We start from the raw sequence: 24,065 nt of genomic DNA, 5'->3' as shown, positions 1-24,065 counted from the left end.
AAACTCTGGTTACCAGCGCGCTTTTTTCAATGTATTGAAAGACTCACGATTCCCATAACCTGCGTTTATTGTGTTCCGGCGCTTTCTCGATTATGTTACTATAGTGATTTTCTGTCAGGATACACGCGCGCCAGGAGGAGTGTCGCTCCGCGCGGAAGGCAGGAAGCGGCGCGTGGGCAGTCTCTCCCTCCGTGTCACCGCCTGCGTCACGCGCTAGGAGGGAGTTTTCCACTGACGAAAAGACTGCGCTGCTCCGCCGTCTGCTTCAGACAAGAGGAACAGCTTCAGCTGCTGTACAGCGAGCGCACAATAGACACACAAACAGCACACAGGGATCTCTGTACGGATACGATCGCGAACGTATCACTTGGATTATTACTGGTTTGGACTCATCGATACCGCGATATCACTAATGCTGATCGGAGCCGCTATTGGTGAGTAGCGGAGGTCGTTATTGTTTAACGCCGCACTTGTAATTTGTCTAATAGCCAAACCTGGGTGCTGGAGTCCAGCCAAATAGTTTGAATGTTCATTTCTGGTGTCAGTGTAAACAGATAAAATATGTCGATTTAAAGTAGTTAAGTTAAATGACATTGTTGTTATTGGCGTGAAATGAAAAACTAAAGTTTACGTTATGTGGCATTGTCTGGCTGTTGTGTTTAACGGTAGTGAATGTAACGTTATAGACATGCATTTTGTGATTTTAATTTCAGTAACAAGCTCTGTTTTTGATTTGAATTATATTTGGGTGAGTTAATTCTTGAAACCAGAATCATTAGTGAAGGCTATTATAAGTAACAATTAAAGGCGCGTGCGTTCTGATTCATTATAACGTTAACGCATCACAATCATAGATTATTTATATGTCAGTGGTGACAGAGTTTGTGTCGCTATAGACTTAATTAAAAGATCGTTCCCAATCCCAAAACAGCTGTTGATGGTTTTGCGTTGGACCCATTCGCGGAATTCCAGCATAGTGGACCTTATGTGTAGGCTATCCAATAAACCGTAATTGCTGGTTTGGATGCGCGCGTATATGTTGAGCTCGTTCACGTTTACAGTGCTGGTGGTGTGTCTTCTGAAGCGAGAGCGACTCCTTAAGGTTCCACGCCGTATCAGTTCATAGAGTTGACTGCAGACCTGTGCTTAGCCACATTTGCACTTTCAGTCCTGTGTGATGTCACGACTTGAATGCATGTGAGGTTGCGCGCACGTCCCTATCTATCATTTGATTGACATCAGTCAATCACGAGGAGAGATGATGATCAATCGCTAACACGCTGCGCGAGGCGTGATTGAAATAATTGGAGTGATAATGTAAACTAATGTTCGCATTTCACATTGGTTTGTCAGTTTGTCATTGTTTCATTGGACGCTGCTTAATAGGTCCCTTTTCTTTTTTTTGGAAATATGACGACAGTGTTTGAGACACTATTGAAGGGAATACTTCATAACAGTAAGCTGTGGTTAGAAACAAATGAAATGTTTAATGGGAAAGTTATTGCGTTTACTAATGAGCTTGTTTGTAAACTTTAGCTCAAATGGCCGAGTATGTTGTGAAGAAACGGCGTTTGTTATGATTCGTGCTGATGCCTCGCGCGCGACCTCACGAGGACTGTTTGCGAGAAAGATATCAGTTCAAACCAACACATCTGAATAAATAATGCGTTTTAAATGGCTTTTTATCTTGAATCAGTATCTAATTAGTTTGTAATTGCCATTTCATGTTGGTAGCACCACATACATTTACATAATTATGCTGCCTATGTAAATAGTAAATTGTTTGAATTGTAGTAATAAAGTTAAAGCGACCCATACAAAACAGACACGTGATATATATTTATACCCTTGATCGGGAATGTGTAAACCTGCACGTGTGTTGTGGGCAGTGCTGTCAGCTGCTTAAGCATTAACTAGTGAGTCAGTTAACTGATGTGAGTGTTTGATGTTGATGTCTAGAGAGTTTTCTTTGTTCCCTCTTCTTGTAATCTTTAAGATGATGCTTTGTATGTCTCATCTAAACCCGTCATACCTCTAATTGTGAGATCTGTATCATTGGTTGACCCATCAGGTTATCTTTTGTGTTAACCACCCAATAGACCAAGTAGGGATGCACCGATACCGATACGGGTATCGGCCTCGATACCACATTTTCTAAAGTACTCGTACTCGTTAAAAGTCCCCCGATACCTGGAATCGATACCATGGTCTGAGAAATGTCTATGTTTGAGCGGCGTGTAAGGGGTTAATGCCTCTTGTGTTGTCCAAAGAGGCAGAGTTTACAACAAACTGGAAAACTAGTCCTTTGTTTTTTTGTTAAATTATATGACTAAAGCTGTTACCTGTAAATTTAAATCATGTTTTTTATTAAGTACTCGGTATCGGTATCGGCAAGTACTGAAATGCAAGTACTCGTACTCGTATTCCAAAAAAGTGGTATCGGTGCATCCCTAAGACCAAGTGTCCTTATTCGAGGTATTTCAGTATAGTGCAGTCTGATTGGGGGAGGTGGTGGTCTTGATGTCTTTAAAACAGAGGGACCCCATCTGTTTTGTCACTCTAGCATTCTTCTAGCTTGTGAGGTACCAGCGAGTGCCCCAGACACGAGTTGACCCCTGAGCTCCCCCACCCTAGACACCCTCTCTTGGGAGTCTCTTAAGGGAGCTTCTATTTGTTTTGCCACTATTAGGTTAGTACAAAACCACCAGGCTGATGGCTTCTCAGGAAAGCTTCACTTTACGCACACTGCTGGAAGTTTGCATTTCGGATATTGATGCAAATTGTTCTTTCAGTTTGGGTATTTTCCTCAGTTGTCATGTTTTCCAGTCATTAACGACTTGTTTAAAACATCTGTCAGCTTACTTTAAGAGAGAGTCTGCTTTAAAGCATACTTAATAGTTATTCAATTGAACTGAAGCATTGGCACGTGATTGTAATTTTACACATTTGGGTGTGTTATTTTGTTTGTGCTGTCCAAACTCCCTTATATGGTTAACTGTAAATATGCACACTTGGAAATAGAGTAAGGAAAGTGACGCATCATTCACCTCCACCCTTATAACGTAATCTTTGATGATGCATGTTTTAAATATCATACACCCCATCAGGTGTTTTTATGGGCATTCCTGTCTGAGATAGGGGAATAGTGGTTTGGACCGTACAGACACATCTGGGATAGACAGACCATTTTCCTCCGTTACAGAATGTGTCACGGTGCCAGAGGAGAATTCCTGTGGGCTGGAGACATCACATTATTTATTTGTTTAAAGTTCTCGCCGGCTGCCCTCCTCCCACATCAGTACGCGTTCCTGTTTGGGATGGATGTGTACTCTGCACTGGTTGCAGCTCAAGAACAGAATGTCTCTGGCATAGTTGAGCATCCAGAGTTGTGAGGAAAAACACGACACGTTTCCCGCTCCTCCCCGTGGCTGCAGTTCTGTAGGCTTGTCCAGCAGGGGGAGTTCTCTTAATATTCCTTATCTAGTGGCTGTGTTTTGGCAGTGGTTCATTGCTGTATTATCAAGACATTTGATTTCAGCTATCTTTCAGATCTTTAACTAAGCCAATACAGAAGCTATACTATTAGGAGTAAGCAGGGTGCATGCTTTTTGTTTGAATATTTTCCTATGCTTAATAGGGACAATATATATACCTTCTGTTTTATAGGGCTAAAAAGTCTTTAGGATTGCAGGGTTTGGTTTTGGCATGACAGTAGCCCTCCAGAACCAAAGTTGTACACCCCTGAGCTTCATATGCTGCTTGCTTATTTATCTTCTTTGGTTGTGAGCTGAAGGGTCCAAAGTCAACCCGATCTTGCATAAGATCAGGTCAGGATTCCACTGCTTGGCTTGTTTTGCACTGCACTGCTTTACTAGTTCACACAGGTTGCTAGATGGTGTGGGCTGTTTATAAATCATGCATACAGACTTGGAGTCAGACTAGAGCTGGTGACTCAAACAACTGTTTGTAAAGTTTGTGGTTTCTGTGGATAAATGTGTGTGTGTGTTTAATACTAGCATGCATGGATGTATGCTACATTAAACTATGCATTGAGCATCACATACCTTTATTAACAAGGTTTAAAATCCAGCCTATTGCATTGCAGACGTTCTTCCTGTTTTGGACGGTACTAGATTTATACCATAGTGACAATAGCATTGAGAATACCTGCTGCAATTGGAATGGCAGCACTGCATAATTTATGGTCCAGGGCAAATATCTCACCTGCTCTGTCTCATCCGATTGTCTGGGATACTTAGCCGGCTGCACATATGCACCGTTGTGGATTTATATGTTGACTCAACTCACGTTATTTCTGAATTTTCACTAATATTTTCTAGTGTTTCTAGACACGCTTTGGATTGAGTTTTGTATGAGCTACCCACCCCCCTTGTATACCCCCCTTCCTGTTCCTGGGATTAGCTTGTCGCCATTGTTTCTGCCTGTTAAGCAAGATTAACAAATCAATGTGTCAGGTAGACTACAGTAAAGAGACACCCAGGTCCTGCTCTCTCCCCCGCTATCTCTCATCTGTCCCGTGCGGTTTCCCCCCTCTCCTTAATTAAAACTCTGCTGTGCATGAGTTCCTTAGGGAAGTGAGTTTTTTTTATCTAAATAAGAAATGATGGGAAATGTTAAGGTAAACCCACACCAGTCAAGCACTTTTGCAGGTGCTCCCGTCTCTTGAGCCACGCGAACGTCATGCTAGCAAAAGGCGAAAGGCAATTTCACAGTCAAATGAGTAGATTAGGATGAACTCTTTGTCGTCTTCACATGTGTGGTGAAAGTCTCCTCATTATTGAAAGCCTTGCCGTTTATATGAAAAGATTCCTTTCATGAAGAAATCTGATGGCCCAAAGGCTTGTCTGTGCAAATAGCCTGCTTGTTTTCAAGCAAGATGTAGCATGAAAAGGATTCGTGCTTTGCGCTGGCTCTGTTTACATGCAAATAAGGACTGATCTGGACACATACGGTTCGCAGTAAAAATAGATTATGTCTTCAGTCGCCAGTACTTTTTTTTCAGCTGTTTGCTGTCCTGTTTGTCAGCTGCATGTCCGAGTATTACGCGTGGCATCCATTGCATAATTTTTGTACAGTTCAAATGCGTTTGCAAGGTGCTTTTGGCAAGAGTTGCACGAGCAGATAAGTTTTATGCCTGTCATGGTTGGTCTCCTGTCAGGTTTAGAGACAGATAAGACCCACCTCGTGAGTTTTGGCAGTGACATTTGGCGGAGGAGACGCGGCTAAATGTGCAGACGGTACAGCCCTCATCGTCTGGCACGTTTACGATGACAGCACTAATGTGTGAAATGCAGAAACCTGTGCGAAAGGAAGGCTTTCTGTGCAATCTAGCCATTACAATATTGTATAATCCTGTGTATTAATAAGGGTGGTCAATATAAACGTATTAATGTACTTAAAAATGCACATTAAATACCAAATAGACAAATCGCAGACATGTTGTGAGTCATTATGTTAGTCACACTCTATACAGAAGAAATTAAGCTGTCATTGGTTCATAATATCTTTCGGATGACACATCCGAGTCTAAGATTGTGAGCTCTGTAATGTGCCATTTACAGCCGTCTGCCACCTTTTCAGAAGTGACTGTACTGTTTGTTATCACTTACCATCTAACTTCTGGGTGGAAATAACATGCTTGAGAGCTTGACACTGGTAGTATACGATTTAATTCTAGCAATGACTAAGTTCAGTTTTTCGTCAGTTTCCCCATACGGTGGTGAAACTCTTTTTATCTTTAAATCAAACCCTTTCCTTCCTTTCTTCCATTCTGCCTGTTTCAGCATGAGTATCTCTAGTGAAGTGCGGTGAGAGACCGAGCAGCCTGAGGTGAACAAACTGATGGGGGTTTATCTCAAAACAAGGAAACAACAGAGACCGCTGGTATCAAATGATGGTGTGAGTGATGCTCTGTTGTGCTGGTTCTGACAGATAAAGCAGGTGTGCACCGGGTAGACAATGCATTGAGATGCATTCTGGGCTTACAACAAATATGTTTACTCTGACACATTTATCAAATAAAATGCATTTAGCCGTTGTGCAATAGGCCCATGTGTGCATTTTTTTTTTTTTTTTAAGTTTGTGTGTTACAGAAATCCCCCACCTTTTGGTAAGGTGGCTATGTATTTAATCAATATACTTGTCTAGCTGATTGGATTGTGAAGTGGGTGAAGGGCTTGGTAATTGTTGACCGCACCGGAGAGGTCTGATTGATTGCTTCCTGTTTGTTTGCTGGTAATAGACGACATAAAGCGGTCAGCTGGTTGTTGAGGCCTGTATTAAAAACATCATGGATGTTTGGTTGCTATTAGGATCGAAGAGAGCGCTGCAGATATCATCTGCTCATGTGGATAAGCTCTGCTCGCAATATAGATACAATAATTTCCATAGCAAAACAAATTAGCTTCGCCGAAGGCTGGATCGCATGCACGTGTGTGTATTGCTTAGCCTATACAATGAACTTTCAAGATATCTCTTTGTGTACATGTAAATGATCTGAAAATCTGTTGATGGCCTGTAGTAATGCTTTTTCGTTTTTTCTTGTGTCTCGCAGATCATCGACAGTAGCGCCATGAGCGGGGTTCTCAAGAGGAAGTATGAGGAGGTGGAGGAGGACCCATGCTACTCTTCCTCCCCCTCCTCTCTTTCCTCATCCGCCTATTCCGAGTGGGATTCGGATGGGGAGAGCTGCTACTCGGACACTCTGGATTCAACACCCAGCAACCCCAGCTCTCCAAAACTCTTTAACAGTGAGTTTTACAACTATTTAATACAGTGGAGTCTGGGATGTGTGAACTTTTTTGAACTTGGAAGTTACTGTAAAAAAAGTTGGTTCAACTTACAATTTTAAGGCAACCAGGTATCTTTTGAGTTCATTCAACTTAAAAATATTAGTTTAGAATCAACTAATACTTTTTTATTTTAGTTAAACTAACTCAAAACTTTAAGGCAACCAGGTAACTTGCTATTTTATGTTGAACCAACAATTCTTTTTTTACAGTATATAAATTTAAATCAAGAAAAATTGTCAGATTTGTGATAATGCTGACCAGCTACATGCATTTTCATAAATGTTCCCAGACTTTTAAGTCCACTTTTTTCATAGCACACAATCTCTCCATGACTTTCTCTGCATGACTTATCTTAGTCCAATGCCACCCAATGTTCGTCCTACCTGATAAGACAGTATTGAGATACGGGAAAACGATTATTGCCTGGCAATCTGGATTCTGGATGAAACCAGTTACACAGATACATATGTTTTGATGCACAGCACATTTAGCCGGTCTGTCCAGGAGGCTGAAGGTACTTTGTGGTGTGTTAGGCAGCGGAGAAGAAGGGAAGGCAAACAGTTGTGAGTTTCCCAGGATGGCAGGGCAATGAGCCAGCGAGCGTGAACACCGCTTTGTCTGAGTACTGGGCATGAACCCAGCACAGGTGCTGAGAGAAAGACAAAGAGGGGGCACAGGAAGAGAAGAGGAAGTGAAATGATGCGCCTGTCTGGTTATGTTTACGAAACAGAGAAAGTGGCGGAAAAAGATCGTAGACATCCTATTAAATATGGCATGTTCAACAGGTTGTACGAGAATGGAAAGATTCCTCAAAAGCTTATTTTTATTATCGAAACATATGATGTGTACCCTGACACATCTCAAGGACTTTTGCACATAAACTCATACTTAGTGAAGATCTCCGAAGTTTAGGGCTGGTTGTTGTGTTTTCTTTTGTTTCTCTCTTTCAAAAGTCCTGTTAGATGAGCAAAGCATATTTGCACAAGCTTCTGATAGGGAAAATGTTCAGGGTTGGATTCCCTCCAAAATGCACATCTAATGTAAGCCAGCTGTGGGGACAGTAGGATCCATCTCGTTTGATAACAATCGGTGAGCTGGCGGCCCTGAGGGAGAAACTGCTCTGTGCTTACACAGAGGTTAGCAATTCGACTTGAAGTATAAAAAAATAGACAAACTGCTTGTTTCCACATGTGGTCTGTCCATATGGTTTTCCTGTATACTGTAGGAAAATTCCTCCTTTGGGCAGCGAAACTCTGACCTGTGACCGTTCACTAAAGTGTCTCTTAGATGTTCTAGGGCCATTTGCAGGGGTGATGGGAGCTGTTTTATATAAAGATGTGGGGAAAAGCAACTCCCTTTGCCACTTGTGAAAACCTTTTACAGACCATCTAGCCGATGGGTCGCGATTTGGAGGATAGACTTGCACACTTCAGCACCAAGGGGAAATTCCTGGCTGGATTGTTTGTCAGACACGAACGCTATGAGGAATGCAGTTGTCTTCACAACAGATACAGAAAAGTATGAAATGGTCCACAAATCAAACACACTAACGTCTAGGGTGATTTGCTATGTGTGGTCTACCATCTAGTGGCGATTTGGTGCTACGGCACACAACGTGTGATCTTGATGTTTACACAAGAGACTCAACCACTCTGTTTTTCCCATTAGGCCTGGCACACTTCCTACTCAAATACTTCCCATTGAGATGCTAGGAAAAGAATGCAGTTTTCCTCTCTCTTTCGGCACACTCTTTTTATTTTCCATTATGAAATTGTGAGCGGGAATGTCTGGCTGCTGTTTTCCACTTAATGTTTTCCCTTAGAGGATTTAAGCTTAGCTATACAGGAGTCATGTAATGAAAAACCACCTTACATTGATCCTCTTTCCTCAGCCACATCCATCCTGAAGAAAGTCAAGCGCGCGCGCCGAGGGAACGTGCAGTTCGACCAGGTCACGGTTTACTTCTTCCCGCGCTGCCAGGGCTTCACCAGCGTGCCCAGTCGTGGAGGCTGCACCCTCGGCATGTTGCAGAGACACAGCGCGCAGCGATGCTACACGCTAGCTGAATTTGCCATAGAACAGCGGCACCAACGGAAAGAAAAACTTAAAAACAGAATGAAGGAGGAGAAACTGGAAGCGCTCAAACTGAAGGTATCAAGTCAAAATTTACTTTAAATTAGATTCCATATTTTCAGTGTTCAATAAAACGCTAACCATTCTTCTTTTTCCTGACAGCTTACTAAAAACGGTACCCAGGAATCAGAAGAGGCCGACAAGTTGACTGTGGACGACATCCCCGAGGATGAAATCGACCTCAGCGGCGTTAACCTGGAGGACGGGTCCTTCCTGCACCCCTATCCCTCGAAGAGAAGGCACGCTATACTCAAAGCAGCCGGTGTGAAGAAAATCGATAAGGAAGAGAAGCGCCAATTGCACGAGTTGCGTACGTCAAGGGAGGACTGCGGTTGTGACTGCCAGGGCTTCTGTGAGCCAGAAACATGTAGCTGTAGTTTAGCCGGGATCAAGTGTCAGGTAAGGGCTTAACAGAAACATCCAATCCCAATTGAGGTTACGGCTAATATTTACAGGTATCGCTTACCGAAATGCTAACGTAATCTAATTATTGGTTTTACAGATGGACCACTCATCCTTCCCATGTGGCTGCACTAAAGACGGGTGCGGGAATACGGAGGGCCGTATCGAGTTCAACTCTAGCCGAGTTCAAACCCACTACATCCACACCATCATGAAGCTAGAGCTGGAGAAACGCCTGGAGGAGCACACGACCGAGGCTTCGGAAGAACAGCCTGACTGCACTTCCTCGGTTCGTCCAGTAGAGGGCAGCACCGTACCCGAGAGACCCTCATTTCATTTCAGCTCCGAGCTGGTGGCTGTGAACGAGAACAGCTGTAGCAGCGACATGACTGATTCATCCAGCTCGTCGGGTCAGAGCGAGGACACGGAAGTGGTCCGCGAGCAGTCGCCGCTGGATGTGGATGAAAACGGACTTGCGCGAATTCTAAGCTTTAGCGACACAGACAATGAGGATTGTTCGGGGAAGGACGGAGATGTCGAACGTAGCAACCAGCAGCAAAAAAACGAGTCTGCATCTATGGGTTACGGCATCTTTAGCGCAGCGGATGACAACAAACTCTGCACGTCCCAAACAGACTCTAACGTGAACAACAGTCGTACGGCCATATCCGAATTTTTGGACGAGAACGCTAATCAAGGAAACGGTTTATTCCACAGTGGGTCCGTACCCCACACCCCGTCACCCTCCATAGGTGATCATTCAGCCAGCTATATGGACCTAAGCCTGTCTTCGGAGTCAGACCTGGAGTTCTTCGATGAGTTTCCTTGTCTGGGACCAAGCTCGCTCTACAACTCCCTGAAGGAGTACGAGCACATGGACAACTTCTTTCAGTTCCAGTTGCCTAGTTACCCCAGCCTTCCTCAAGCTGCCGACCCAGGCACCTGTCTCCTGGAGTCCCTTATTGGCTTGTCCGATTCGGTCCCAGAACCTCCCGCCACCTTCACAGACAATCAGATGCTTGAGGACGCTATGAAACTTTCAGTGATGGAATCTGTCAAAGTTTAGAGGGATGTCGGTTATAAATGAACGCCATCCTCCGATGCTATCGATATTTGCATTATCTGCCTTTAAGATGTTAGCAAAGCATTAAGTTATTATAACAATCTTTATTATTATTATTATTATCATTATTTGTATTGCCATGCCAGTGGCAGCTAACATTTCAGTTCGGGAAAAAAAGTCTGGCCAACTGATTTTTGAATATTTTTGTACATATGGCCCGGAAGGTGAAGAATTTCTCACCCACTTTGTTGGTATTATCATCATTTACCATTATTATTATTATTGTTATTATTATTATTACTATTATTATTTTTATTGCTGAGGTTATTTATATGAATTCAAAAGGGGCACAGATAGGAGTCTTGAAATGATGCTGATTATGTATCTCAGGGACTTTTTCTAGCTTTTGGAAGCAATGCATTTCGACCATCGCTGTTATGGATCTTATTTGGCTTTTTCTGAGAATTTCCACCAAAACACAAACAGCATTTAATGGCCCCTTTGGAGGGCTTCAGTCTCTGTTGCTTTTGGACTTGAGATGTATGGTGGTCTGTACTTTATTGCAAAGCTAGAGGAATCTCCTGTTCTATAAACGGCTCCTTGGGATTTTTAATGGTACGCGAATCCCCCAGAGGCTCCTCAGTTAGCACTTTATCTGTGAACGAAAACGAAACCGATCAGACAGCAAATGGGTGATCAGTATGTTGTCTATGAGATGCTTTTCATACAAGCGTGTGGTGTTTAGTGTTTATCATCAGCACAAAAAGCGAGCATTTTTCTCTAATTTATTATACACACCGCGGATATCTCAGTTGTAAATCGTATTCATTTTGGAAAGCATAATATAACTGTGATATCTGTTGACCATTGCTTTTATTTATTCTTACCGAGTTATTTATTTTTGGTTTTTCTTTGAATATATCTGAGCCACACTGTGCTCCGGAGAAGTAGAAACAATGCAGCTTTTAAAAAACAAACAAACATTTTTTTGGGAGGGTTTTCACCTTAAATACATTAACCTGTGTGAAGCACATCTTTGTCCTGTAATAATGTTTCATTTGTAGCTGTGGAGGAAGGGGCACCAACAGCAAAGTATTTATCTATTCTATTACTATGAAGAAACACTTTGGTTAAATTATTTCACAGTTAGCATTTCAGTGGGACTTAATTTATTCATTGTTTGGGCAATAAAAGAAAATGGTGTGTGTTTAAAGAAAGAAAAGGTTTACTCTTTGTGCCTGTTAACACAAGGAGCCATGAACAAGATTGTTTTATAGCTGATGATGCTGTATAACCTACCTATTGATTAAATTGCCTATGATATAGAGAATTAACATTTTGTAACTATGTAGATTTGAGAGAATTCTAATCTGTATTATTGACAAATTATTTTATTAAGAAATGAAATCCACAATGGTCTTCAAATATGGAAATGTTTGTAATATATTAATATAGCTACGCAGGTATTTGCATATTTCTAATTTCTGTAACTACCTAAATGAATTAACCAAGTGAAATGACTCCGAATGGTTGGGCAGACACGACTTTGTGGGTATAAATTAGTAGTTTCAAAAACGTTAAAGCTGCATATATTATGCAAGATCTAAAATTATGCAAAGAAAATTCCCACTTCAAAATGAAGATGTTTAAAGGTTTACGTTTCTGAATCAATGTACATATCCGACCATCCAGAATTCAGCTGTTGGATCAGCCTAGAAGAATTTGCATGCAAGATTTGTTTATACATTCGTCTCCATATATGTTAATAGAGCAAAAATGCACAATCAGAAATGTATTTGCTTTTTTCGCCTTCATGTGCTGATCTTGAAATCGATTCATTTCCATGGCCGAGTGGACGTGGTTTCATTCGTTCAAGTCCAGTTGATTCCATTGTAAAGATGCATCACCTCATCACAATGGAAGTTATGGTATTTATTAGTCATGGCCGGTGTATGTTTTGATCTCTGATGCTTTGCAAAGTGTTTCTTACTTCTGCCTTTTGTTGTATATATTTTCTGCGTCAATGAAACTAAAGACAAAAACCATGCAGTTCTTTTATATTATATATATTTTCATGCTTAACAGTTTAAAGCTGTTCATTTCATTCAAGTCTTTTGACGGTAGTGTGTCCCTTCAAAATAAAAGTTCAGCTTTTTTCTTAAGTTTGTTGTTTGGCTTGTTTTTTTAAGCTTGATGTTATCATTTAAGTATGGAAGACAATTTCCGCCACATAAAAAAACCAAGCTCTGATAAATCATAATTATGAGATAAGAAGTCAAAATTATGACTTTTAAAGTCATTTTGACTTTTTATCTCGTAATTTTGACTTTTTATAACTTTTAAAGTCATAATTATGATTTATCAGAGCATGTTTTTTTCTTATGTGGCGGAAATGGGCTTCCATAGTATGGTGAGAGTTACTCATTTATATAAAAAAAAACACATTTTAACTTTTTTCACATTTTTAGAGTTTACACTGCAAAAATGACTTTCATAATTTTCACTTTTAAAGTCTTAATTTCGACTTTTTATCTCATAATTTCAACTTTTAAAGTTGTAATTTTTAATTTTTATCTCGTAATTCTGACTTTTTATCTCGTAATTTTGACTTTTAATGTCATAATTATGATTTATTAGACCATTATTTTTTTCTTATGTGGCAGAAATGGGCTTCCATAGTATATGAGAGTTACTCATTTATAAATTTATATAATATATTTATATAATATATTTTTTTTACACTGCAAAAAATGACTTTCTCTCATAATTTTCACTTTTAAAGTCATAATTTCGAATTTTTATCTCGTAATTATGACTTTTTATCTCGTAATTCTGACTTTTTATCTCGTAATTTTGACTTTTAATGTCATAATTATGATTTATTAGACCATTATTTTTTTCTTATGTGGCAGAAACGGGCTTCCATAGTATATGAGAGTTACTCATTTATAAATTTATATAATATATTTATATAATATATTTTTTTTACACTGCAAAAAATGACTTTCTCTCATAATGTTCACTTTTTAAGTCGTAATTTCGACTTTTAATGTCATTATTATGATTTATCAGAGCATGATTTTTTTCTAATGTGGCGGATATGGGCTTCCATAGTATGTGAGAGTTACTCATTTATAAAAAATAAAAAACACATTTTAACTTTTTTTTCAAATTTTTAGAGTTTACAAAAAATTTTCACTTTTAAAGTCGTAATTTAGACTTTTATCTCGTAATTTTGACTTTTAATGTCATAATTATGATTTATAATAATTCACTTATTGTATATTTTTTGTCTAAAAACTAGACTTATTTTCATAGGTCATTTTGCTCATCAAGAAAAAGCATCCTAATTTAAGAATTTGTTGATATTTCTACCAAAGAAAGACAAGACAAAAATACTAAGAACGTCATTTTTTTTTATAGTGTACTCTGTAAATAAAAGTATTCACAAATGTCACCTTTCCAAAAAAACAAGCTTAAAATCTCCACTGCTGCTTCTTAATTCTTTTATTTCAATAAATACATGTCAATAAAATATTGAAGAACCAAAAGGACAGTTTAGGACATTTCGTGCCTCATACCTGATCCCATGATTGATTGCACTGACAAACAGAGTTACAGCTGACCTTTACACTGATCTGAAATCAGTATTGACCCCAAAACGAATTTATCTTAACATGTGAGCATTCATTCAGCTTATAGATTCAGGCGCAACAGATATATCAGATTAATCAAATGTATAAACATACACCTTCAATAAACACCTACCAATCCAGTGATCACAGTTGTTGTAATTTTGCAAACGTATAAGTGTTGTGTAGGTCCTGCGTTTTGCCTTTGCATGGCAGTACAGTAACTTTCTCTCCTTTATAATCAGGCGTTATTAGATCCTCTTTATATGGCTCACACTGTTTAGACCGAAGTGATATTTCTATTTTACAGACTTTCACCACTGTGTATTTCACAAACACTTAAATGCTGAAAAGTTTCACATTTTTTCCTTAAATTTCGCTTTTTACACCCCAAGTTTAAATTTCACATTCAAATACTAGACTCAGCATTTTAAATACATATATTCAAGAAAAACATTTTGACAGTAAACAAATTCCATTGGTCTGAAAAATGAACTCAATGCGTTTCTTATAGTGTACAATTTTCTTTTTTTAAACATATATATGCACTCTTAGAAAACAGGCAGAAAAGCTGGAACGGCACCCTTTAAAAAGGTTCTTATGTACCATTGACATTTGGCATACATATGTACCTTTGAAGTACCAAAATGTTCCCGTGACGTACTAATATGCACTCTTTAGGTACAACATTGTATTTTTGGAAAGGGTAGCACCGCAGTGACAGCTTATGTACCTTTTCTCTAAGAGTGTGGAATTATTACAGCAGGGTCTCAAAAGATTTAGGATTTGTCGTTGGTATGTTAAGCAGTTATCTAAGTACAGTATTAACCCTGCATACATTTGGTGAATATATAAACGAACCAGACACTGATATAAATCAGCAGTGTTGATGGATATGTGTAATAATCTGTGGCTATTAAAATACTGAGTGTGTAACGATCGAAACTGATTCGAGTACATCTAATAACATACCCATCAAAAGCCCATGACATGGGTACTTTAAAATGTTGAGGTTTGCATATTAAGTAGAGGTTTAATTACATTACAGATGTGAATTATTACGCTGTAGCCAGCCAAAGCACATGCTTTTGCTGATAATAACCTCAGCTGATATACATTAATATCAAACTACTCAGATTTTGCTGTGGCATTGTGAATGTTATCATCAAAGCTGCTTAGACATGCTCAGGTACATAGAGGATGCTATGAGGGTTTGACTGAATCCTTTGTTCACATTGTGCACCTGCCTGACTTGGTTTCCAATGGAAATCTGATATTTGGGTCATTTTGCATTTCAGAGAGTTTGGTCAATGCAGTAGTAATGATGTCATGATTGTACCCTTTTCATACAACAATACAACATGTTGCATCCACGTTTGTTTCTCAAATTGCGAATCATCTACTTAAAACCTGATCTGATACACCAAGCTGGAACGCATTTCTAAAGATCGGCTAATTTGGATTTCTAACTTTTCCTAACTCCAGTGTTTTTTGCTGTTTTCTAATGTCGGCCTGACGTCGATCCGATGTCAGGTCCTGTTTTTTGCGGTTTTCTGACGTCGGGTTTTGACGTCGCTCAGATGTCGTTTTCTGACGTCGGAGCAACGTCAAAACCCGACGTCCGAAAAAGGACATCGGAGTGACGTCAAAACCCGATGTCAGAAAACAGCAAAAAAACACTGGAGTTTGGAAGAGTTAGAAATCGGATCAACGTCAGAACCCAACGTCCAGTTGACATCAAAACCCAACGTCGGCCTGACGTCAGAACCCAACGTTCAATCTTTGCTGAACAAATCTCAAGCATTTAGACCTGATGTTGGATCATCAAACTAGGTTGTGGCTAGAAGGGATACAGCTACAGCCAAAATCTTGTGAAATCTTGCAGAGTAAGCGCTGTTTTCATCCTAATCCTACCCTCCACAAACCTAACCTTAAACCCAACATTTCATGAAATTTAGGATGTGCTGTATCCCATTTAGCAAGAACCGCTATTTCCATCCTAATCCTACACCCAAACCTAATCCTAAACCCAACACCACATAGGATTTAGCTGTATTCCATCTAACCAGAACCATAAAACTACATACCATAAAAGTATGCATTGTTTGGCCTGTATTACAAACCAAACGAGAATGAGTCGATCGCTGCAGTTAACTTTGAATACAGCATTGATAACACTGCAGACAGACACAATTACTATAAAGATGATGAATAGGAACTTGAGGTCTGGGCCAGGTCTCCAAATCCAATGTTAGTCAGCAGACCTTACTGCTCACAAGGAGGCACTGTATATAAAGTATAGCACTATGTGATTAGTATAGAGACGGGGGCAGAAGTGCCAAAATAGCTCATTGAGTATCATTAAGTCGCATATTCGCAATGCTCAGCACCTCCAAACCAGCCAGAAGCGAGTCCAGTTTTACGTCCAGTGTAGATGGTTTTTCACAGATCTTGCAGCAACATTCAGAGAATGGTGGCATGAATAGCGTTTTGAATGTAGATAATACAGCTTTGCATAGAACTGATTTTCGTTTGTGCTTGTTGGAACGTCTTTGATATAATCATCAAGACTAAATAGAGAAAACATCATCCACCCAAATTAGCACCATAATTGTCATCCACACATCTCTACAGCATGTATGTTATTTTTACGAGATGCGTGTTTGCTGCGATGGTGTGTTTGCACAAGCGCAGCGAGCCCCTGAAGCTACGCGGGGACGAGCGGAGAAACAGGTGGAGGTTCGGTCGCATCGTGTCTTTGGGAAGGCACACAGAGGCAGATGAATCAGGGCGTGTCCTTAAATGTACAAGTGCATTTTCTGCAAGGAGCGAGCGGGCGGGGTTATTGCTTTCAGCGCGTTTCCGGGACAGCTCTGACTGCAGTGTCCGCGGTTGAGTGGGGGCTGGTCCGCGTGCTCGGGACGGGGTGTGAAAACGGGGCAGGAGCGGGTGCGAGCGTGGCTCTTTTGGCCTCCTGCGTGGCAGATGAGATCGCTTACTGTGCCCAGTGGGGGCAAATGCTGCTGCCAGCGCTTCAAGCGATCTTCTTTGTATTTAATCGAGTACCAGGTGAGGAAGATGAAAATGAAGCCCACAAACTTAAGGCTGGCTGACAGTCCAAAGTAGACAAAGCGGAAGGAAGTGACATCATACTCCCAGCATGAACCGTGGACGCCACAGTCTTGCTGCCAGAGCATGCAGGTGGTGTCAATCACGGCTCCGAAGTAGATGGGTGTGGGAATGTAAGCTGCAGATGAAAGGTGGAGAAATCATTAACTTAATTGTTTTTGTGTCTTGTGTTATGACTATACGGCTTCGTCTAACAATAAGGTTTATTTATTACATTATTCCGTCCCGTATTACGACTACTTTAAGTTTGTAATGCTTGAAGGGGCAGTTCACCCAAAAAGTAAAAAAATTTGTCACACCTGTACATTTCTTTGTTCTGATGAGCATAAAGGAAGATATTTTGAGCAATGTTTGTAACCAAACCGATCAGATCCCCCATTGACTTGCAATGTAAGTCAATGGTGCTTTCTTTTTCTGCTTTATTAAAAATCTTTCCTTGTGTTTAGTGCAATAAAGCAGTATACGGGTTTGTAATAACTTGAATGCGAGTAAATTTTATAATTTTCCTTTTTGGGTGAACTATCCCTTTAATTCCAGACGTAAGAGTGTAATTTATCAAGATGAACACCAGGTGGTGCTGTTTACAAAGATTTGTGATAAGCTGGCTGAAGATGTGCAGTTTGTCATCAGATTACAAATATTGATTTATCTTCAGTAGAGACATATTTGAGAATCACAAACTCCCTTTAATGTAAATTTCTCAAACTTACCCAGAGTTCTTAGCAGCACAAACTGCATTCCTAAAGCAAATGGTCGTTCTTGCTCCTCCACTGACCTACAAAAGAACAAAAGACTATTAGTTATATCCTTTTGAATATAATATATCCGATTACAAACCTGCAAATTTTCCAGTTAGTGCTGCTAATATACATTTAATAAAACTGGGTATGCATATTGCGCAATAGCACTATGAATTCAACGTTCATATTACAATCCCACAGAATATTATTTTCACAGTTCACAGTATTATTAATGTATATCTTATGAAAAAAGTTGTAATAAAACTAGAGCTGTCATAAAATTAAATCACGATTAATGGCATACAAAATAAAGGTATATATGTTTGTGTATTCTGTGTAATTGTTATGTGTAAATGTATATACACATACATGTATACATTTAAGATTTTTTTAAATATATTTTTAATTTATATATATATATATATATATATATAATATAAATGAAAGTTTCTAAAATACATACATGCATGTGTGTGTATTTATAAATACAAAATAATTACACACAGTGCACACACATATTTTTGCAAAAACAAACTTTTATTTTGTATGTGATTAATCGTGATTTGTCTTTTGACAGCCTTAAATAAAACCATGTATTCTACATATTTTCATTTTTAAAACTACTGTCTGAAATAATGTGTATTTACTGTAAACAGCTTTGCTGTTACAATGAAAATTGTAAAAGCAATACAGAAAAAAAAAAAACTTACTGATAAATGCTAACTCAAAATTAAAAAGTACTTTCGAAATGATATCTTCAACGCAATTAAATATAAAAAAAGAATAAAATAATATGACTAATTATTACTATTATATGTTTTATACAATATATTTCTATTACCGATTCTTCATGACATGCTATCTTACATGTAAAAGTGCTTAAATTAGATAAGCTTGGCTAGTCAGTGTGTTTGAGTTACCTGAGAGTGACAATAATGGCGGAGGGCTGCGCACAAGCAGTGATGAGCGTGACGATGAAGAGGAAGATGAGGAAGGGGATGAGTGTGTTGCATGTGCGGTCACACTTTCCTGACACAGCGAATCCGTTCTCGTTCAGGTAGGTTTTTACGATGACAAGCTGAAGCTGGTTGCCTTGGCCACTGGTGGGTGGAGTTATAACCTGTCTGCTTTGCACACATGCACAGTCGGTGTAGTTTCTGATCTGGAGAGAAACAATGAAAATACCATAATTACTGTATTACAAAAAAAAACGGGTAAAAGTGAAACATAATCACATTTAAAATTCTATATATTTGCATTCAATTTAATGATGCTGGAATTAAACGACAGATTTAAACCCAAATTAAATATTTCTTTAGACGTGATGCAAAATGCCAGCAAGGCATTTACAACAGTATTAATTGTGACACTGTCTTTGAAAACCAGACTAAAAAATCTCAAAATCAAATACTGAAATTAGGAGCACAAATTTTTATTTCAACCATTAATTTCACTATGTTTTCAATCTTTGACATGACCTTACTCAGTCAATATTAAAGATATCATGGTTTATTTCACAAAATATTTTTTATATAGGATGACTTGCAGTGAATCTAAAAAAAAAAAGACTTTAGTTGGGTTTTCATAGGCATGGTCACAATTAAAATGATTTGTGATTATGAAACTTGAATATGGATCAGAAAGGCATCCAGTCTCACCCCGGTGCTGTCATTGCCAACTGTGCTGCATCCCGCCAGACAGGGATTGAAATATGTGATTCCATCGGAGCCACAAACAGGAGCGTACTCGTTGATCCGGCAGCCGCAGTTCACATTACAGCCTCCTGTTAAGTTTCTGTGAGTCAGCGTCAGTGTCGGCCTAAACAAACCAGAGACACAAAACGACAGTTAAACAATAAAATATATTACATTAAAGCTGCTACACCGTAAAAACTGTTGTGTAAAAAAACAACACAATCAATGTTATTTTAGGGACAACACACTAACATTTTTGGAAAGACCACATATTGGACTGTATGCATCTTAAAGAGATATATAAGCCTGTGGTGTCAAATTGAACATCTGTAATTGTAAATCTTATATAAAACGGTAATAAAGTTTTGCTGTTTGGAAAAAAAACTATTATTTCATAATATTTACATTCTTCCTTCTACTGAGGCACACATCTGGGATAGCATGAAGTATGATTTTTCTTCCAATTATATTTGCACTCAAAGTCTGTAAATGAATATAGATGTTTGTACCTCACTGTATATGAAAAATGCTAAACCAAATTAATATAAACATTACTGTATACTTTTTTCTACAGTGGTCGCTTATAAACTAGATTACTTTTATATGCACAGTCAACCTCTAGTCTCATCTCTGGGAACAAGAGAGAGACAAAAGAGATAGACAGTGAAAGAAAAAAGAGAGAGAGACACTGAATAAACAGTTATGTTAAGGTTGTGGGAACCTCTGACAAATTCAAACAGGACTCTTTTCCAAATTCAACATACAGCTACCAGCAACCGTTCAGCCTGACTTTGCGTTATCCTCACAGATGTACAGCAGGAAGAGAAGATAAATCACAAAATAACACAGCCAGCAGAATAGACAGACACAACGATCTGAATTTGAGCTCCTCTCTGTGTGTCCTTTATACAGAATGAAACAAAACTCACAGATCTTGAAAAGATGTGTATATATAATGTATTTATATAAACAAAATCATTTCATACAGTGCACACACATATATTATGCAAAAACAAACTTTTATTTTGTATGCGATTAATCGTGATTAATCTTTTGACAGCACTAATTATTACCTGTTATTGGACCTTCATCTAGTAATTTTTTCTTAATCTTCTTAATCGATTAATCATGAACCCCCGCCAGTTCCCCTGTAAACCACTAGGGGTTCGTGGACCTTAAGTTTTCAAAAAAACATTTTTTGCGTCATGTGAACCATGTGCATCACGTGTTTGTCAAAATAAGTGCTTGCTACACACGCGTCAAACCGTTTATGATAAAAGAGACGCTCACAAAATACACGCAAGACACTCCCTTATAGGGCTGTGCCGATACATCGCGTTCCCCATTAAAAAGACCTGCTTGAAATCGATACTGAATCGCAAGGGTCCGATTCTGTGTTTCATGCACAGCTTGTACGTGTACTACGGCTCTGTGATCAGTAGGAAGTCCTTATCAATCTAAAATCACTATGAGTTTGAGTCGTTTATAACGTGCATTTAAAAAAGCAACACTCGTCAAACACAATCATTCAAAATATTTTTATTATCATGAAAATACCTGAAACAATCTGAAAAACAGCGATATAAATATTCCTTTAGACATTTCCTGGAATAGTGTTTTGTATACTACTTCTTCTGTGGCACAAATGGCGTTTCTACACGAGAGCGCCCCTTGGCTTTTGGATGTGGCGGCATTTCACCGTAATTCATTCAAATTAATTCATTGAGAAAACGCGCATTTTCACGATTAATCAGCACAGCCCTACTCCCTTAACAATAAACTGTGATTACGCAAGAGATTATGCGAGTTTCTGGCAAACGCGAGCGTCTCTTTTATCATAAAACCTTTAGATGCATCTGCAGCAGGCACTTATTTTGACAAGACACGTGATGCACATAGGTTCACTCGAAACGCCGAACACATATTTTGAAATTACGAACAACACACGACGGCTTACATACTGGCCTACATACCCTCGAAAAAAGAAGTCACCGGCCGTCATTGCTTGTACCTAAAGGGTGCATATAGGAAGGCTACCTCAATGGTACATATTACCAAGTGACATCTATGTAGACTTTTTTGAAAGGAAGTAAAACGGCACAATATACAATGGCCACTACTGCACATTAAATCCAGTATACAGGAAAATAAATGCTTATAACTTTTCTTTGCATAGGACGTGAAATGTCATCGTTGACTCATTACTCGTAGCAAACACTTTTAATGCCACGTCTTTGTTTTGCAGGGCAACTCTGTCTGTACAGACCTCACACCTCTCTGCCATGTCTTCCACAAACACGCCGTATCGCTGGTCAGACCATGAGACTCAATGGTCGCCTTGTAAGGTGCAAGACAGGAAACAGACACTGGTGCCCATAGAGCTAAAACAGGGGAGGGGGATTTGGGTGGTTATGATGCAGAGTCATCATAAACTTTAGGCAGATTTTCAAACCATACGTGTACGTGTATGTGTATGTACAGACGTTAAAATGTGCCAAGACACATCATCACCATTTGCTGAAGAACATATGCTTACTATATTGAGTTTGGTGTTTCATATAACCATACAACATAAACAGGATCCCTGTAGCAGACAATGAAAGGTTTAATGGATAAGTAATTTACTCACCCTGTGGTATAAGGGATATTGATGCCGCCAAGGTTTATGCTCTCACAGCCCACAATGAAGAGAGTAGAGAAACATAACAGAGACACGCCGCTGCAGATCATGGCCAGCTTGGCGGATTCACGAGCTCCCAGCTTTAGCTTCTTTATGATGTAGCCACCCAGTACGATGCCGACCCCTGCACTGGGCACGATAATAACCCCTAAAGACAACAGAGAAAGAATAGATAAACATCACATATGTGCAAGTCAACATGGATTGGCATTTACAGACCATTTTTAAAAATCCAGTGAAAGTTTTTTTTTTACATAAATCATCCTACATAATGTAAAGAACATAACCTTGATATCTTTAATATTTACTCAAGTTATAAAACATTATTATAAGCAAACTGTTGTGAATTTGAGTAAGGCAAGAAATGCACATTGTTATGTACAAGTAACGATTATTGTTCATTTGAACCAAAAATAAAGTTACGAACTCGAGCTTTAACTTCTTGTTGACTTTAAACTTGACACCGCCAGGAATGTCCACAAATTTCTATAGCTGGAAGTCAGCACAAAGACTTAAAAGAATGTGAACATCCTGAAATGGGTTCAAAGGATCATCTTAGACAAATCTTCACAGGATAAAACCGTGACTGCAGACACACAGGCTGGCAGTACAACAGTGAGACTAAATAAATGTGATTTGTAAGGACATCAGTGCAGAGCCGCCTCCATCAGGGATGCACATGTGCTGGCAACACAGCCTGGGATTTGAAAGTCAAAGCTGACCGCTGGCATTCATAGGTCAAATAAATCCATCGAGGGGGGCAAGGAAAACACATGCCTGCCCTCAACATGGTCAAAACAAGCATACATTTTAACTTGTAGGAAAAATAAAGGATATAATTTTAATTTGAGTTTTGAATAAAATAAATCAAACAGAGTAAACACCAGTAGCAACATCAGTCTAAAGGAGGTCGCACTCCGGACGAAAAGCGCGCGTCGTGCCATGTATCTAAAAATCAAACTCATTATTTTCTATGAATGTACACACACTGGCGGCGTCTGACGACGGCTGTCCGCTGCGCAAATCCCTGCCATGTCACAGAGCTCCACACACATAGTTAACATTAAACAACATCATATTTGTCCAAAATAGTTAACGATTAACATGGGCTGCTAACGCATATTTTGCATCTTGAAGTAGACTCTTGCTTGCGCTATTGTGTGTGATACCTATGAGTTGTCCTACACGCGACATGGCGTTTTTCGCCGGGGTGCGACCCGCCTTAAGATAGCACTGATCTGTGAATGAATGCATGTTTTGTTTAAGAGCAACTATCGTCCGATTCATGATTTTACATTTTCTTTGGTGTGTATGTATGTATTAGTACATGTTAATGATATGCAAAAGGTTCAAATTCCAAGGTAAACGATGACGCAAGTGATCGTTTCCAATGTAAATCTCTTTTCTTGGACTACAACAAGCACACGGATTGTAGGCAACAGTTTACTTCCTGAGTCTGTTGACATGGACAAGACCGACATTATCATAAATCCTCCCACTTGTAAGTTAACTCCTGTTAGCATCGCATTGTGAGCGAATCTTTCAAACATGGTAAGGAGCTTCAAATTTCTGGCTGACATTGGTATTCAGGCCAGTCACAATGTACAGATTAGCTGGCCAATCAGGGACACAGAGCTTTCCAAATCCGTGCGTTTTAGGAAGAAATCTGGGGCTACAAAAATGTACGGTATGGGGAAAATAATGTGTTTTTAAACATAAACCACACAAACACATTGTATTACAACAAATACACAAAATAACAATGTTTTTTTTAGCAATG

General features: G+C 39.2%; 2 protein-coding genes across 2 annotated transcripts in view; one reads left to right on the top strand and one right to left on the bottom strand.

The window, feature by feature from the left end:
• The first annotated feature begins 247 nt into the window (after positions 1-247).
• Positions 248-12,572, top strand: csrnp1b (cysteine-serine-rich nuclear protein 1b). The gene is made up of 5 exons (XM_065258105.2): positions 248-434; positions 6,575-6,770; positions 8,704-8,963; positions 9,048-9,344; positions 9,448-12,572. The coding sequence occupies exons 2-5, from the start codon at positions 6,593-6,595 to the stop codon at positions 10,411-10,413; spliced, it is 1,701 nt and encodes a 566-aa protein (XP_065114177.1). The 5' UTR covers positions 248-434; positions 6,575-6,592; the 3' UTR covers positions 10,414-12,572.
• A 3,251-nt stretch (positions 12,573-15,823) lies between these two features.
• The window catches only part of slco5a1 (solute carrier organic anion transporter family member 5A1), a 41,489-nt gene continuing 33,247 nt past the window's right edge, over positions 15,824-24,065 (bottom strand). Inside the window, exons 6-10 of the mRNA XM_065258104.2 lie at positions 22,235-22,433; positions 19,570-19,729; positions 18,832-19,073; positions 17,882-17,946; positions 15,824-17,289 (exon numbers count right to left, since the gene is read on the bottom strand). Of these exons, the coding sequence (XP_065114176.1) occupies positions 16,841-17,289; positions 17,882-17,946; positions 18,832-19,073; positions 19,570-19,729; positions 22,235-22,433 (1,115 nt within the window). The 3' untranslated portion in view covers positions 15,824-16,840. The remainder of the gene's footprint in view (positions 17,290-17,881; positions 17,947-18,831; positions 19,074-19,569; positions 19,730-22,234; positions 22,434-24,065) is intronic.

The sequence above is a fragment of the Paramisgurnus dabryanus genome, chromosome 22 (genome assembly GCF_030506205.2).
Source record: "Paramisgurnus dabryanus chromosome 22, PD_genome_1.1, whole genome shotgun sequence".
In the NCBI taxonomy this organism is placed as follows: Eukaryota; Metazoa; Chordata; class Actinopteri; order Cypriniformes; family Cobitidae; genus Paramisgurnus; species Paramisgurnus dabryanus.
The sequence above is the reverse complement of the archived record's forward strand: the minus strand, read 5'-3'. Positions and strand labels throughout refer to the sequence as shown.